The 16,884-nt window shown below is 34.0% G+C and overlaps 3 protein-coding genes across 4 annotated transcripts; 1 reads left to right on the top strand and 2 right to left on the bottom strand.

Moving 5' to 3' along the window:
- Window positions 1-571: 571 nt before the first annotated feature.
- LOC135839208 (ribonuclease H2 subunit B) lies at window positions 572-2,228 on the top strand. The gene is made up of 7 exons (XM_065355126.1): window positions 572-741; window positions 804-960; window positions 1,035-1,131; window positions 1,207-1,321; window positions 1,391-1,561; window positions 1,640-1,860; window positions 1,990-2,228. The coding sequence occupies exons 1-7, from the start codon at window positions 666-668 to the stop codon at window positions 2,074-2,076; spliced, it is 924 nt and encodes a 307-aa protein (XP_065211198.1). The 5' UTR covers window positions 572-665; the 3' UTR covers window positions 2,077-2,228.
- On the bottom strand, window positions 2,129-4,129 carry LOC135839210 (probable pterin-4-alpha-carbinolamine dehydratase). The gene is made up of 4 exons (XM_065355129.1): window positions 3,883-4,129; window positions 2,912-2,950; window positions 2,687-2,812; window positions 2,129-2,611 (listed from the first exon to the last, which is right to left on the bottom strand). Exons 1-4 carry the CDS (start codon window positions 3,961-3,963, stop codon window positions 2,426-2,428), a joined length of 432 nt encoding a protein of 143 aa, XP_065211201.1. The 5' UTR covers window positions 3,964-4,129; the 3' UTR covers window positions 2,129-2,425.
- Window positions 4,130-8,477: 4,348 nt separating this feature from the next.
- Window positions 8,478-14,851, bottom strand: LOC135839209 (uncharacterized). Of its 2 annotated transcripts, none has more exons than XM_065355128.1 (6): window positions 14,603-14,851; window positions 14,082-14,285; window positions 13,958-13,999; window positions 9,107-9,151; window positions 8,892-9,011; window positions 8,478-8,765 (listed from the first exon to the last, which is right to left on the bottom strand). In XM_065355128.1, exons 1-6 carry the CDS (start codon window positions 14,684-14,686, stop codon window positions 8,547-8,549), a joined length of 714 nt encoding a protein of 237 aa, XP_065211200.1. In that variant the 5' UTR covers window positions 14,687-14,851; the 3' UTR covers window positions 8,478-8,546. The 2 variants fall into 2 exon arrangements, with proteins under 2 accessions (XP_065211200.1, XP_065211199.1); XM_065355127.1 differs by lacking the exons at window positions 8,478-8,765; window positions 8,892-9,011; window positions 9,107-9,151 and adding exons at window positions 9,299-9,677; window positions 9,748-9,873; window positions 13,100-13,165 and having other exon boundaries at window positions 14,603-14,849.
- Window positions 14,852-16,884: the final 2,033 nt, after the last annotated feature.

The following is a 16,884-nucleotide window of genomic DNA, read 5'->3' as shown; positions in this document are numbered from 1 at the left end:
AACATTATCTTAGTTTCAAAAACAGACATATACTGGATATGTCTGTTTTTGAAACTAAGACAATTTGCACAATCATGTCTGTGTTTGAAAATAAGGCAAAACTTTGAGCACGTTTTTTACCCTTTTACGTACTATATTGAAAATAACAGACCTCGGCAATGAAAAGAGCGTTAAAAATCCCATAAGAATCAATATCTAACTCGATTTTTGTTGAAGTGGCGTTTGTCTAACTTTGTAACCAACCTCCTCACCTTTTACCTCAAAATTCAATATTGAAATCAAACGATTTGATTTTTGATTTGATTTTATTTAACCCTGATTTCTGCAAGGAGAGAAAGAGAACTGAGATACTCAGAAGAAGACTGAAGAAAAGGGAGGACTATACACTTACACTTTTGATTTTTCTGGTCAAAAAATCAAAAATTCAAATTTTTTTTGAATTTCATTTTCTTTTTCCAAAAATGTTGGTAAAATTCGTAATTTTCAGGTAAATAACGTAATAATTTGTAAACGCGAGCTGCCTGAAATCGAACGTTCAAAGTCAACAAATTTCAATTCGGCGGTATTTTTCTTTTTTTCTTCCTTTTTGAAACTTTTTACTTTTTTGTGATTTTGTGAACTCAAAATTCTTTCAAAATTCAAAACTTCGAGCTTATTCTATCGCGATGAAGAAGAAAACCGGAAGTACAGAGGTGAAAGCTCGATGTCCCGATTCGGATCTGATGTTACTCGTTATGAAAGGTAAAAAATACTCAACTCATCCAACCACATAAAAACATTTCACTATCACTTCCCTGTTTCAGAATTGACAAATTTAAACCACGAATCAGGAGATAATAAGCTAAAAAATCTGGAAATATTGACCTTATCACATCCTCGTGAAAGAAGAAAATCTTTATACATTCTGAACCCGAACGATAACAGTGTCCAAGAGATACTAAAGTTCTCTCCACCTTACAGGTAACTAATATTCCGGAAAAATTGTAATATAAATCGTGTTTCAAGTCTGTGATCTTTTAATTTCTGTACTTTAGATCTTGGTTTATAGGAAATACGATAGAATCTGATGGAAAAATATACCTGTCGTCTAATATCGATCCTTTATTCTTAATACTTCCGTATGTTTTCGAGGTAAGATGAAGTGGTTACCATTATACGTATTATTACTTTGAAAGAACACCGGAATTAAAGGTTTTCGTGTTCCAGGCTAAAATGAGTTCAACTTTCGATCAAATAATCAACGACGATGATTTCTCAGACGCTATAAAACTAGAATCTATCATCGCTGAAGAACAATTATCGATGATCGCTGATCAAAAAAGTATGTTTCAAATTTCACTATAGAAAGTTGCATAGATGTCGAAATATTTACTCGAATTTGTTCGCACAGAATGTGGAGATTTAACAGTATGGAAATATAACGAAGAAAAAACAATGCAATGGTTAGAGAAAAAAGTGAACAAAGTTTCCGACGTCTTGGAACGAAAAGGAATCCACGTTGGGACCGCTTCAGCTGCATCGAACACTTATGTAATAAGTATGAATAAAAAAGAATCACATGGTGAGAATTTTTAGCTAGTTTTTATAACGAATACATACATCCTGTTCAGTACAGTAATTGTCAACTTTTTATTCGTAGAGAATTATGTCAGATATGCTCACGGTATCGTTTCGGATTATTTGAAATCTGAAGTAAGCGAAAAATTACTGCAGCATTTGGGTCTACCGCCTTTAGAAGTGAATTCGAAGAAGAGAAAGAATACTGATTTGGATCCGGAGGAGATTAAAAAACTCAAGAAACAGTGTGCTGAGAAAGAGACCACTTCGAAGTATTTTAACGAAGATGTTAAGCCAGAAAAAGTGAGTTATTTGATCGAATCATCGATGATGAAAATTATTCGACTGGTTCACTTTTTTTTCGATAACAATTTATTCGTATTACTGATGATTCTTGAATCGTATTGACTCCAAATTCCTCTTGAATTTCAGAATCCTAGGAAAAACGTCAAAAAAGCTCAGTTGGCAAAAGCTGCTACTGGAACGAAAAGCATATCGTCATTTTTTAAGAAAAAGTGACCATGGTTTGCTCAACTTGATCAATGTAAAAATTGTTAAACAAAATTAAATATTGTGTAAGTATGTTTTAATGTGAATAATACGTTTAAATTACCGTTATAATTACGAAATTTTAAAGAACTGAATATAATTATGAATTTGTTTTATTTTTATTATTGTGTTTTTGAAATAATTTGTTGTTCTGAAAACAAAATAGGTAGTAGGCTACAAGATGTTTCAGAATGCATGTTTTGAAAATTCAGAATAAGGATAATTCGCTTTCGTAACTTTCGCTACACCCTGTATAAGTATTTCTGTACTTCGAACGTGCTACCGATTGATTGGGATTTTTCTCCTGAAATACAGAACGTTATATATTCTGATAGATCCCGACGACTTGCTCGATATAATTAGCCAAAGTAATATCTCGTTGACTCAGGGTTTTGATGTGTTTCGTCGATAACGATATTTTGACCACTTTATAAACGTTGAACCATTCCGGGAAATGATTGGTTTCTTCGCAGAACATCGCAATATGGCTCATGAACCCGAACGCCTAAAAGTGAATCAAAAAATACATTAAAATGAGGAGTATTTTGTGTCGAGTCAATCTTCATCATTTTATACTAACTCCGAAAAAACTCCTAAAAATGAAATCTTTCTTCATTTTAGCCACAGAAATATTTCTATCGACCATCCAACCCTTTCGTATCAACGGAGCCAAATGCTTTTCATGGTCTTCGTCTGTTAAAGGTACCTAAATTCGGTTCAAAAGGGGAAAAAATGAATAAATATGAAAAGTTCGCAGAATTAAGAGAGAGAAAAAAAGCACGATTAATTCGAAATTATACATTACCGCCGAAGTCAAGGGTGGTTTTTGCCAATTTCTTTTCCCCTGTAGAAAAAGAGAAAAACAACGAATTCATAATTACTCTACCCGGTTTTGGTATTTTTAATAATCAGATTTGTATACCAAGTCGTCTCTTTTTTTATTTAATGTCATAAATTTGCATTTTAAATTTTGTTTAGTTTGAATTTTGAATTTTTTCAACGTTTCATCGAACTAACTGTTTAATCGAAATGTTTTCCGAGTGTTATTTTGTTCCGCTTTTTTTTTCTTTGTTTATTTTTGCCAGTTTTTTTTTTTGCATCGTGGTGATTTATTATTGAAGTGCTGAAATGGGTGAAAAATGAGTTACGCTGACGGAATTCGAAAGAGTTGCTGTTTAATGATGGAAATTTCTTATTTTTACATAATGTTGCTTTAATATTGTGAATTTTTCATAGATTTTTCTTCTTGATGTTTTAATTTGGATTTTATTCGTCTTTTAATACGTAGAAGTGTTTTTTAAAATTGTTTTGATAAAATTTGTCACTGAATGGTTGTAACATTCTTTTTTTTCATCCACATTTTCATTATTTTTATTGTTTTTAGTTTTTTATTCGCAGTGTGTTTACAAAGTGCTTTATTGGTTTTATCATCAGCTTCCAGCATTTCATACTGTGCAATTGAATGGACCAAAAAAAAACAATTTACGATTAAATTTACGTAAAATTTGATACCTATTCAAAGTTATAAAATACAGAAAGAATTTTTTCCTAATCCTAAATTGATAACGCATTACCTAGATTGGAATGTAGAAAACGTATCTCATCGTTTCAGTTTTGGCAAATTTTTTATGAAAAGCTTACCGAAAGTTTTCCCACAGCCTATTTCTATTGCCAACTGCGACTAATTTTTATTTTAGTGCAATAAATAAAAGTGTAATATATTTTGTAAATCATAATGAATAGAATCACATTTGAAATAGGTACAATACTACTTACCTTGCGTTGGTATTGAGAACACACACACGAGCTTAAATACACTACGAGCAAAATTCGAACATAATTTTTTAATTGGAGCATAATTATTTGATCGTTAATTCGAAGAAAAGTCTTTTGAATAGGAGATTTAGGGTCAATATTAGGTACGAGTTCACATCACCGTATCAATAATACTAAATTTTCAAAAACGTTCATAGAGGAGTACGGAAAAATTGAAAAATTTTGATGATACTTCATCGATGATGAAGATTAGCTTGGTAATTTTAATTTCTTATCATCTGGCGCTGAATTTCAACTTTACTCAATGAGGAAACATTACCTGATAAATCGGTTGAGTCGTTAAAGCGAAGGAGGCTATTAGACGTGTGTATTATTTTTTCCTGCAGAATCATTAGATACTTTTATGTATGTACTTTGATTTACTTATTGCCTGTTTCAGTGGCTGTGTCTTACAAAAAAAGAGGTAATGGCTCGGGTTAGAAACGGAGTCTGACTTTACCACCGGCAGTTATTTGGGTCTGAACACACCCACTGATTGAAAACAGTGTCTGTTTCAAACACTGGTCCTAACTTGGGTCTGAAAACACACACTGGTTTTAAACAGTGTCTGTTTCAAACACTGGTTTTAAACAGTGCCTGCTTCATAGGCTGGTTTGAAGCCGTGTCTGTTCCGAACACTAGTTTTGAACAGTGTCTGTCACAAACACTGGTTCTGAGCAGTGTCTGTCACAAACACTGGTTCTGAGCAGTGTCTGTCACAAACACTGGTTTTAAATGTCTGTCACAAACACTGGTTTTAAACGTCTGTCACAAACACTGGTTTGAAGCACAATCAGTCACAAACACTGGTTTGAAGCAGTGTCTGCCACAAACACTGGATTTAGAGTATGTCACAAACACTGGTTTTAAGCAGTGTCTGTTACAAACGCTAGTTCCAAACAGTGTCTGTCACAAACACTGGCTTGAAGCAGTGTCTGTCACAAACACTGGTTTGCAGCAGTGTATGTCACAAACACCGGTTTGCAGCAGTGTCTGTCACAAACACTGGTTTGAAGCAGTGTCTGTCACAAACACTGGTTTTGAACAGTGTCTGTCACAAACATAGGTTTTAAGCAGGGTCTGTCACAAACACTGGTTTTAAACTGTGTCTGTCACAAACGCTGGTTTGAAGCAGTCTCTGTCACAAACACGGGTTTTAAACAGTCTCTGTAACAAACACTGGTTCTAACTGGTTTTAAGCAGTGTCTGTTACAAACACTAGTTCCAAATAAGGAACTAAATACCAGGTATGGAAATACGCCATTTTTGGTTATAGATTTCGTAGTTTTGACGGTGATGTGATTTTTTCATTTCAGTCTTATAATGAAATTGAATCAAAAAAATGGTGGGAAAATGTTTATTTTGTGTATTAAAATGAATATGAAGTAAAAAAATAACGTAAATTGGTGGTATTATTTATAAATTTAGTCCTTGAAAATTTTTTTCCATATCCAAAGATGGCGTATTTCCATACCTGGTATTTAGTTCCTTAGTTCCAAACCGTGTCTGTCACAAACACTGGGTTGAAGCAGTGTCTGTCACAAACACTGGTTTGAAGCAGTGTCTGTCACAAACACTGGTTTTGAACAGTGTCTGTCACAAACACTGGTTTTGAACAGTGTCTGTCACAAACACTGGTTTTGAACAGTGTCTGTCACAAACGCTGGTTTGAAGCAGTCTCTGTCACAAACACGGGTTTTAAACAGTCTCTGTAACAAACACTGGTTCTAAACAGTGTCTGTCTCAAACACTGGGTTTAAAACAATGTCTGTCACACATACTGGTTTTAAACAGTGTTTGTCACAAACTCTGGATTTAACCTTGCATAGTTAAAATTGAAACAGACACTGTTTTCAATTAGTGGGTGTTTTCAGAACCAGGTTAGGACCAGTGTTGAGAACACGTTTGTGACAGCCACTGTTTAGAAGCAGTGTTTGGCACAGACACAGTTTAAATCCAGTGTTTGTGAGTTTTTGTGACATCCTGTGCTTAAAATCAGTGTTTGTGACAGACACTGCTTAAAACCAGTGTTTGAAACAGACACTGTTTAAAACCAGTCTTTGAAACAGACACTGTTTAAAACCAGTGTTGGTGACAGACACTGCTTCAAACCAAGTGTTTGTGACAGACACTGCTTAGAACCAGTGTTTGTGACACACACTGCTTAAAACCAGTGTTTGTGACAGACACTGCTTAAAACCAGTGTTCGTGACAGACACTTTTTATAACCAGTGTTTGTGACAGACTCGTCTTAGACTGCTTAGAACGAGTGGTTGCGACAGACACTGTTTCAATCCAGTGTTTGTGACAGACACTGCTTAAAACCAGTGTTTGAAACAGTCACTTTTTATAACCAGTGTTTGTGACAGACTCGTCTTAGACTGCTTAGAACCAGTATTTGTGACAGACACTGTTTAAATCCAGTGTTGGTGACAGACACTGCTTCAAACCTGTGTTTGTGACAGACACTGTTTCAATCCAGTGTTGGTGACAGACACTGCTTCTAACCAAGTGTTTGTAACATTCTGTGCTGAAAACAAGTGTTTGTCACAGACCCTGCTCAAAATCAGTGTTTGTGACAGGCACTGCTCAAAACCTGTGTTTGTCACAGACACTGCTTAGAACCAGTGTTTGTGACACACACTGCTTAAAACCAGTGTTTGTGACAGACACTGCTTAAAACCAGTGTTCGTGACAGACACTGCTTAAAACCAGTGTTTGAAACAGACACTTTTTATAACCAGTGTTTGTGACAGACTCGTCTTAGACTGCTTAGAACGAGTGGTTGCGACAGACACTGTTTCAATCCAGTGTTGGTGACAGACACTGCTTCAAACCAAGTGTTTGTAACATCCTGTGCTGAAAACAAGTGTTTGTGACAGACACTGCATAAAACCAGTGTTTGTAACAGACCCTGCTCAAAACCTGTGTTTGTGACAGACACTGTTTAAAACCAGTGCTTGAAACAGACACTGTTTAAAACCAGTATTTGTGACAGACACTGCTTAAAACCAGTGTTTGTGACATCCACTGTTTAAATACAGTGTTTGTAACAGACACTGTTTAGAACCAGTGTTTGTGACAGACACTGCTTAAAACCAGTGTTTGAAACAGTCACTTTTTATAACCAGTGTTTGTGACAGACTCGTCTTAGACTGCTTAGAACCAGTATTTGTGACAGACACTGTTTAAATCCAGTGTTGGTGACAGACACTGCTTCTAACCAAGTGTTTGTAACATTCTGTGCTGAAAACAAGTGTTTGTCACAGACCCTGCTCAAAATCAGTGTTTGTGACAGGCACTGCTCAAAACCTGTGTTTGTCACAGACACTGTTTCAATCCAGTGTTGGTGACGGACACTGCTTCTAACCAAGTGTTTGTAACATTCTGTGCTGAAAACAAGTGTTTGTCACAGACCCTGCTCAAAATCAGTGTTTGTGACAGGCACTGCTCAAAACCTGTGTTTGTCACAGACACTGCTTAGAACCAGTGTTTGTGACACACACTGCTTAAAACCAGTGTTTGAAACAGACACTTTTCATAACCAGTGTTTGTGACACTGTGACAGACTCGTCTTAGACTGCTTAGAACCAGTATTTGTGACAGACACTGTTTAAATCCAGTGTTGGTGACAGACACTGCTTCAAACCAAGTGTTTGTGACATCCTGTGCTTAAAACCAGTGTTTGTGACAGACACTGTTTAAAACAGACACGGTTTGAAACCAGCGTTTGTTACAGACACTGGTTTCAAACAGGGTCTGTTTCAAACAGGGGTCCGCGTCTGAAAACATCTACTGATTAATAACAGTGTCTATTCCCAACATAGGTTCTAACCTGGGTCTGAAAACACTCACTGATTGAAAGCAGTGTCTGTTTTAATTTCAAACACTGGTCCTAACCTGGGTGTGAACTCACACACTGATTGAAAACAGTGTCTGTTTCAAACACTGGTCCCAACTGATTCTGACTTTATCACTTTTTTGTGTGGCGCCGTGACACAAATACAAAAAACACATTTTTTTGAGTGTTTCATTGTGTTTTTGAAGATGATACAACTGGTGAAAATGTTTGAAAAAAATACCAATTATAGCACTCATGTATTTAAATTCCTAAATGAAAAAAATTATGTGTACAAAAATTTGGTTCGGAGATACGACGGTTTCAAATTTGGTTTTGTCAATATCTCCCCTCGGGGGGGGGGGGGGTTCCGAAAAGTTTTCAAAGAACTCTCGTTGATAGACTCATGTTTCCTCCATATTTTTTGGGTGAATTCGAAAATTTTTACTGAAATCTCGTTGAAGTATAATTTTTTCCCGGTTTGGTCATTGTTGTCAAGGGGGTTGGGGTTTTTGGGCTACGTATTTTTTATGAAGTTACCCAACAATGTTTCATCAAAATTTCAAAAATCCGAGGACAGGGGAATTTCACCTGTGTTACCCGGAAATACTCTTTACATCTCTAGTGATAAAATCAAAACACATTGATGTATTATAATTATTTTTACTACCTACCTAAAAATATTGTACATATAAAAATTAAATGACGTTAAGAAAACTGCAGTCTAATTCTTTCGTTTATTAAATTACCTGGTACCTAAAAAAATTACAGAAAAATGTCGTATAACTTAAACAGTAAGGCTCCTTTCCAAAATTTCGTCATCTCTTCCCATCATTCGTTCATAAACACGACTGGCAAATTGGGCGATTGCAATATCTTTACGAGTTAGGCCTTTAATCGATTTCGAGCATAGTGTGATTTTTACCCAGCTATCAAAATTGTACCAATCTGGAAAATGACTGATTCTTTCCGATATTAAAGCAACCTGTGTCATGAAACTGAATGCCTGAAAAAAAGTCAGAAAAAATATTTCTCAGCGGATAGATATTAGAATTAAGTATAGGTATCAGCATAGGTATTTTATCTAAAATTGATAAATCCGAATGAAAAGGTGAGATGTTTTTATACCTACCAGACGAAAATCTGCGAATTCGAATTCTCTTTTTAGCGTGCTTGATTGGGATGCTTTAGTCCATCCGAGTTTTATCAATGGTCGTAGTAATTCGTCTTCTTCTTCTTTCCTCAATGGTATCTGCAAAAAGATCAGTATTTTTATGAAAAAATCGATGTACGATGGAGCCATTAGATACAAAAGCATTTGTTTTAAAAAAAATTCATTTTTCATACCAAGGCGGTTGTTGCAAGTGTTCTGAATGGTGTTCTTTTGCCTTTCTGAAAAAAAATTAATGATTTTAATTAGGGATTACCTAGTTTTTAAAATATCAAGTATTCTAATTGAAACTTCAGGTATTCTTAAACTATGTATAGTTAAATTCGGGTAAATAATTCAAATTTTTCACTCAAGCAGATACATACGAATATGTGTGTTGATTAATTTTATTTTTATAAATGATCACAAATTTGAAACTGTTTACAATAAATATTGCAGATCGATAAAATACTTGAAACAATAAATAAAATACAGAAACACAAAAAATACAGAGGTGAACTATTTATAAGTAGGATGATTGTTGCAAACGTGTTAGGAACAGTCTCAAATAAACGGTGTCGATGGCTTCATTTCGAAATGCTGCTCGATTTTGTCGATAAATCTTGCCATTATAATATCTTTGTAAGTTAATCCGTTCACTTTATTCGACCATAATGTGATCTTCAATCTGTTCAGGCTGTTGTACCATTCAGGATGATGTCTTAATTTTTCAGCACGTAAAGCTACTCTGGACATGAAACCGAAAGCCTAAAACAAAAAATGGAACTCGGTTGGAAATTGGTAGAAAAAAATTTCTCGTAAATTTCAGGCTGCTTACTTCGTTGAATGACGCGAACCAGAAATTTTTCACTAATGCTTCTCGTCTATGATCCCATTTCCATCTGTTTTCCAATAAAGGCATCGTAAACTTTTCTACTAAATCAGGGCTGAGTTTTTTTTCTTCCTGAAAATTTCAAAAATATGTTTTAAAAAAAATACGCAAGTGTTATTTCATATTTTAGAATTAGGTTGGGGAGGAGGGGGGCACTGCAATAATGTATGACATTTACATGGAATGAGTTCAGCAATTTTTTTTTCACTTGAATTTTCCAAATTTAAGTCATCAAAAGGTACACAGAACAGAATTTATTTCATTGGCCTATTTTTTTTTTTTTGCAGAGTAGGTACCTACCTAGAAAATTACTGAAGGTGTCTAGCTCACCAGAATTCAACGAATATGTTCAGTTTTTGGACAGAATATATTTTACATGCGTCATATCCAAAATTTCAGCTCCTTTGAACTGTTTTTGTTATGAACTTTTTGAAAATTAAAATTATGAACTTAGGTATCTTATCTAAAAATGGCTTGATTTTTTTCAAATATAAAATCATGACATTTTCAAACTGATAATCGTATTTTAAAAATAAAATTGGTGAACTTTTTCCAATGTTTTTACGTCAATTTCTCAAAACTGAATCACCTTATTTCCGTCCTATTAGGAACTCTGATATGTAATTTTTAGTCAAGAAATGTGGAAAATGAAAAAAAATATTAATTGAAAATGAAAATGTTGTTGAAGTTTTTGGATTGGTTGAAAATGATATCATTTTGATTTATGTTGAGCTTTTCAACTTTGGATAAAACTCAGAAACAAAAACTTGGAAAAAATCCTTTTTAAATTCAATTATCTTTAGCAAACTTGATACGGGTAATTGTTTGTAAAATAATGGTGATTTTTGGTAAATTTATATCTAGTTTATTTTATTATCATCACTGGTAATTTTTGGTAAATTACCAAGAACTATGTAATTTTTTTTGCATTACCACTGATTGATATTTGGTAAATAACACGTAATTTTTTTGTAGATTACTGGTAATTTCTTGGCAAAGTACTGATCATTTGTTGGTAAGTTACTGGTAATTTTTTTTGTTGGTAACTGGTAATTTTTTGGTATATTACTGGTCTTTTTTTGGTATATTACTGGTCTTTTTTTTTGGTGAAATACCAATACCTTTTTTTTTGTAAATTACTGGTCATTTTTTAGGCAAATTACTGGTAAGTTTTTTGTTTAATTACTGGTAATTTTTTTGGTAAATTACTGGTATTTTTTTGGTAAATTACTGGTATTTTTTTGGTTAATTACTGGTATTTTTTTGGTAAATTACTGGTAATTTTTTTGGTAAGTAACTGGTGATTTTTTTGGTAAATTACTATCTAGTAATTTTTTTTGGTAAACTACTGGTCATTTTTTGGTAAATTACTGGTAATTTTTTTAGTGAAATACCAATACTTTTTTTTTGATAAATTACTGGTAAGTTTTTTGGTTAAATACTGGTAATTTTTTTGGTAAACTACTGGTCATTTTTTGGTAAATTACTGGTAAGTTTTTAGGTAAATTACTGGTAAGTTATTAGGTAAATTACTGGTAAGTTATTAGGTAAATTACTGGTAAGTTTTCAGGTAAATTACTGGTAAGTTTTTAGGTAAATTACTGGTAAGTTTTTAGGTAAATTACTGGCAAGTTTTTTGGTTAATTAGTGATAATTTTTTTTGGTAAATTACTGACAATTTTTTTGGTAAATAAGTAGTAAATTTTTGGTAAATTACCTGTATTTACAGGTTTTTGTTAAATTTCTGGTAAATTGTTGGTAAATTACCTGTAATTACCGATTTTTGGTAATTTTCTTGGTAAATTACTGGTAAGTTTTCTGTTTTTTGGTTAATTACTGGTAAGTTTTTAGGTAAATTACTGGTAAGTTATTAGGTAAATTACTGGTAAGTTTTCAGGTAAATTACTGGTAAGTTATTAGGTAAATTACTGGTAAGTTTTCAGGTAAATTACTGGTAAGTTTTTAGGTAAATTACTGGTAAGTTTTTAGGTAAATTATGCTGGTAAGTTTTTTGGGTAATTACTGGCAACTGGTAATTTTTTTGGTAAATTACTGGCAATTTTTTCGGTAAATAACCAGTAAATTTTAGGTAAATTACCTGTATTTACATGTTTTTGTTAAATTCCTGGTAAATTGTTGGCGAATTACCTGTAATTACCGAGTTTTGGTAAATTACCGTTAGTTTTTTGTTAATATCTGGTAATTTGTTAATAAACCACTTGTAATTTTCAGTAAGTCAGTTGAAATTTTTAATGAATCAATAATTGAAATTTTTTGAGGATTATTTTCCAATATTTTTTTTTCTGTCCAAATTCCCAGCAATTTTTTGTAGTTGGTAAATTACTAGCAAATTGAATTGGGTGTTGTACAGTAGTTTTTTGGATTGGGAAGGAGGGGGGAGTGGTTGAGTCAATCACCAGTCATTTTTCGTTGGTTAATTACTAATCATTTTTTCTGGTAAATTACCGTTTCCTGTGAGAGGTTGGGGGAGGATGGGTGGTTTACTTGGCTATCATTTTTTTGGTTACTTTTCCAGTTTTTATCGGGAGGGGGGTCTGAGGTGGGGGTAAATTGTTGGTATTTTTTTTGGTTGGAGATACCTACCTTATTAAATTGGCTACTGATAATTTTTGGTTGGTAAAATTACTTATAAAAATATTTTTTTTTTGGTAAATTATCAAATAATTCGGTAAATTATTAGTAACTTGCAAATCTTGAGGTAAATTACCGGTAATTTTATAATTTTTTACAATGTTAATAGTACCCTATCGTTTGAAAAATCAATAAAATGCTGCGTCCAGTCAGAATTTAGAAAATTTGAAAAAAACCCTGTTAAACTTTCCTTGCAGCGGAGACTTCACCCGAATTTCAATTTCAGAATGATGCCACTTTGATGGAAAATGATTTTAATTTCAAAAAGTGCAAAGATTGTTCAAAAATCAAAAAGTCGAATAGCGCGATTGGATTTTTTTTTTTTGAAATTAGAAACAAGCATTCAACTATTTGTAATTCCTTCTCAATTTTTTTCTATTCCAAAACGATATGATTCAGTTCGTTGAACCTGAAATATTTTTGACTTCGGTAGATAATTCAATTTTAACTAAGCATAATAGAGTATTTTTCAAAGAAGAAATTTCTTTTTCAATCGAGTTTTTTTTTGAAATTGTTTCACTTATTTCTTTTGAGCAATTAAAAGTTACCCTGGAGCTTTCCCTTGTTCAGTATTTCTCAACTTTATTCTAATTACTAATTAGACGACCGACACGACGAATGAAAGCTGACGATATAATCACCTTACCTTATACGTGAAATTATTTTTGCTCGATGGCCATTGAATTGCGATACTACCGGCATCGGAATTCCCCTAAAATAAATACCATCGAATTAATAAAAAATTTACGTAATAAATTTCAAATTATAATAACCAAACTATTATAATTAAATGCATCGTAAGAAAGACGTAGGTATTAAAATTCACAGTGTACCGTAATTCATTAGTCGAGCTATAAAAAAAAGAAAAAAAGAAAGAAACTCTTCGCGTCGAGAAAAAATATCAAGAAGCGAGAGTCGCTCGTAATAATTCGCGAAACAAATTAGTTTTGTAATTCGTTCTGGTTGATAACCTTTTGGGTGTTTGCGAATTAGGTAGCTAAGTTAAAAATTTATCACTGAAGGTTCACCTAACCTATACTATACTACGTTAAGTTAATAAACAATAATTTATGGAAACTTACCAATATATAGTAGCGTTGGTTTAATAACTAATAGTAATAATAAATTCCACACAACTATCACAATAAATTTGAAACACGACAAATCACACCTGAAATGCAAACAACTGCACCCGAATTATCGGCATACGCACAACCAGAACGATAAAATACAAAACTATTTATTATACGTGGAAAATTTTGATTATGAAACACACCGAATAAATTTTACCCGAGGTATATACTTATACTTTTAAGATTAATCGCAGCTCCAAGTTTTTATAGCGATGCCTCGCTATGCGCGGATTTGCTGCACGTTACGCTGAGTCAGCGTTTTTTTTTACATTCGAGGGGAAATTATACGAGTAGCTGGGTAATTTTATCTCGATATTATTACCTGCTAAAAGTACCTATATGTTTATAATGGAAATGGGCTAATTATTTACCGAAAATGCTCGTCTTGTGGTTGCCAGATCATCTTGGGTGTCCTAAAATTAAAATTATTGAGGGTAGCGATTTTTGTTTCGGATTAATAATTTAAGTGGAGATTATTTGATACTCAGAACTTACGTCTTCGGCATCAGGAAAAGCTTCTTGGGAAGGTTCGTTGAGATTTCGTTCACCTGCAAGCTCTTGATCATTGGCATCGCCTGATTCTTGGTCAGCTACCTGCCCAGGTCCAGGAGCTGGCTCAGTTGCGAATTCGGTTTGTTCTGCATTATGAGGCGTGGTTTCATCGTCTTCTTCTATGGAGCTAAATTCGTTTTTATATTGCTAGAAAATTTCGTCCAAGTGTAAGAAAATCATCACCAATTTTCTGAATACTGCTAATCTAAATTTATCTTAGTAAAATTTGACAGAGAGCTGGGAGACGTTTTTTCTCATTGAAATGAGCTGTCAAAAATATTCTCAGGTATTCTTTAAAAATGGTTGCTTTTCCATTGATGAATGTCTACGTATTTCATCAGTCCAAATTTCCTCAATGTGTAAATTTTACGAATAGATAAGACATAGAATAATTTAATAAAGGGATGCTATGTTGAGAAATACCTAAACACCAATTTGAAAAAAATTGAAATTTTTATATTTACCCCATGCACTTGATTTATGTGTATGACATCTTGGACTAGCATAAAACATATCGAAATATAAACGACACTTCTTATTTGTAACATATTAATTCGAAAATTCCGTCGAATTTCATGTATGGGATGTGTGATACTACACCAAGATCTTGATTAACTGACGAATCAGATTTATGATATGTAGTTACATTTTCTCATATTTATTAGATTTGGTTAATAGATTTCCCAATACAACTTTGAAGCACCGGAATTCGTAAGTACTTTTGAAACACTTTTTCTGCTGAACATGAAACTGGCCTCTTAATCAGATTTCATATCGATGACCCACAAAGATATACCTAGATAATTTTAAAATATGCGGTAGGTACTTGCGATCAATTTCTTAATCTCGATCGCATCAAACCCAAATACTTACCTAATACCTACATATTTAAAGGTCATCAACTTGGCATAGGTATCTCCTAAATTACCTATTCATCAACATAGAGATAAAACTTTGCATTTCTTAAAACTTTTTGTGCCCCGAAGAAACCCTCAAACCTCAAATAGATAACGTTAATTTCGCCAAATCCATTAGGTTAACTTGAAACACAGCACGACAGCGTAAATACTTACGGATGGATGGGAATCCGCCACCCCCCCCCCCCCCAACAAAAATGCTTACTAAACGCTTACTCGACTGGAATTAAAAGATAACTCCCTCTTTCATGTAAATTCGCAATTAAAAATCACGAATTAAAGAGCAGACTAGAGGTAAGACAAATATAATTCGATTCTGACCAATATAATTTTCTTAGCTCAATACCGTCCTATAATTAATGCCGATTAGAGTAAGTTGCTTTTTATTCAGCGAACGAGACTTTTCTCGTCTTCGTTTCGTTTTATTTTTAATCAATTAAATGTTGCATTTTATAACGTCTTCGTTGTAGTAATAATTATGCATTTGTGAAATTTGAAATTCGACTCGAAGGGTTGGACGGTCATTAAAAAAAACTGGTGTGAAAATAAAGGTTTTGGATTCAGGGACGAAGAAGACCAATTTAACTAGGGAGAGGAATCTTTAAAAATGCCAACTAAAAAACCACAAATTTCCTACAAAAACCTAACTACGAGTACCTAGTTACTAACTTTTATAAGATGAACACAACATTTTTTTATGCCTTCCAAACATGATACTTGCTCGGCGTGAAGAAGTTGTTGGTAGGTAATTTGTGGACACCTTGCGATTGTACTGAATTCGACTTATTTATCATTAAAAAATATGCACGAAAAATGATGGACGTGATCGTTGATTTTGACTATGGAGAATTTTTAGAAATTCAGATACATGAGGAGAGATACAAGTGATCGAGCAAAAATTTACAGTGATTTCTAAGCATTTTGAACAGAGTTTACAGATGTGCGTGAGTTGTGTTTTTGGTATTTTTCAATGCGCAAAACCGCCCCACAATCTTCCAATCAAACGGTAGAAGGCTACCTCGACCCTGAAAACCCCCCTGGTAACCATTCTTGTCCTTGAAAAAATCACATTTTTGTCAAAAACTTGAAATTTCATCTTTCTGGTGAATTCAAACACAGTTTGCAGGAGAACAAAGCGGTTTCATGAGCTGCGGTTTGCGGAATTGAATTCGCCGTCCCAAAAAACCCCCCCGGTACACCATTTTCAAATTCCAATTCGCAAACTCGCGCGGACCCTTCATTTCTGCACACTGCAAGGTAAAGACCTTCCAATTTGCAATTTTTGATGGGACCGCGCGACTTGTGACTTTGCACGCAGGAAGCAACGGTTTTGGACTAATTTTGGGTCGCTGATTTCGAATATGACGTTCATTTTCACGGGCGATGCGCGTAAGTGGTGTTTTTGGTACTTTTCATTGTGCAAAACCGCCCCACAGGCTTCCAATCAAACTCTAGAAGGCTACCGATTGTTGCAATGAATTCCTCGACCCCGAAAACCCCTCGGGAACCCATTCTCGACTCATTTGCTAGAATTCGTTTCTTGAAAAATTCACATTTTTGTCAAAAACTTTGAATTTCGTCTTTCCAGCGAATTCAAACCCAGTTTCCAGGAGAACAAAGAGGTTTCATGAGCTGCGGTTTGCGGCATTGAATTCGCCGTCCCAAAAAACCCACGAGCCCAAATTTTCAGCTCGTTTGGGCGACATTTTCTCCAGTGGTTTTTTGGCCCCTTCCGCCCACCCCCTAGTGGGCAATGGTGTAATCAACAAGTATGGAGAAAAGTGAGCGATTTGTCCGCAACAAAGACGATTTGGGACTAATTTTGGGTC

Source organism: Planococcus citri, chromosome 3 (genome assembly GCF_950023065.1).
Source record: "Planococcus citri chromosome 3, ihPlaCitr1.1, whole genome shotgun sequence".
Taxonomy (NCBI): Eukaryota; Metazoa; Arthropoda; class Insecta; order Hemiptera; family Pseudococcidae; genus Planococcus; species Planococcus citri.
Note: the sequence above shows the minus strand (reverse complement) of the source record. Positions and strands in the feature narration are given on the sequence as shown.

Excerpts from the sequence above, each read along its gene's own strand:
- LOC135839209 (XM_065355127.1), bottom strand. The coding sequence starts at position 14,686 with ATGTTACAAATAAGAAGTGTCGTTTATATTTCGATATGTTTTATGCTA. Across the intron at positions 14,286-14,602 it reads ACATAAATCAAGTGCATGGG|CAATATAAAAACGAATTTAG; the intron begins GTAAATATAAAA and ends GAAATTTTCTAG. Across the intron at positions 13,166-13,957 it reads CCACAAGACGAGCATTTTCG|GGGAATTCCGATGCCGGTAG; the intron begins GTAAATAATTAG and ends TATTTATTTTAG.
- LOC135839210 (XM_065355129.1), bottom strand. The coding sequence starts at position 3,963 with ATGCTCCAATTAAAAAATTATGTTCGAATTTTGCTCGTAGTGTATTTA. Across the intron at positions 2,951-3,882 it reads GTTCTCAATACCAACGCAAG|GGGAAAAGAAATTGGCAAAA; the intron begins GTAAGTAGTATT and ends CTTTTTCTACAG. Across the intron at positions 2,612-2,686 it reads TTTTTAGGAGTTTTTTCGGA|GCGTTCGGGTTCATGAGCCA; the intron begins GTTAGTATAAAA and ends ATTCACTTTTAG.
- LOC135839208 (XM_065355126.1), top strand. The coding sequence starts at position 666 with ATGAAGAAGAAAACCGGAAGTACAGAGGTGAAAGCTCGATGTCCCGAT. Across the intron at positions 742-803 it reads GATGTTACTCGTTATGAAAG|AATTGACAAATTTAAACCAC; the intron begins GTAAAAAATACT and ends TCCCTGTTTCAG. Across the intron at positions 961-1,034 it reads AAGTTCTCTCCACCTTACAG|ATCTTGGTTTATAGGAAATA; the intron begins GTAACTAATATT and ends TCTGTACTTTAG.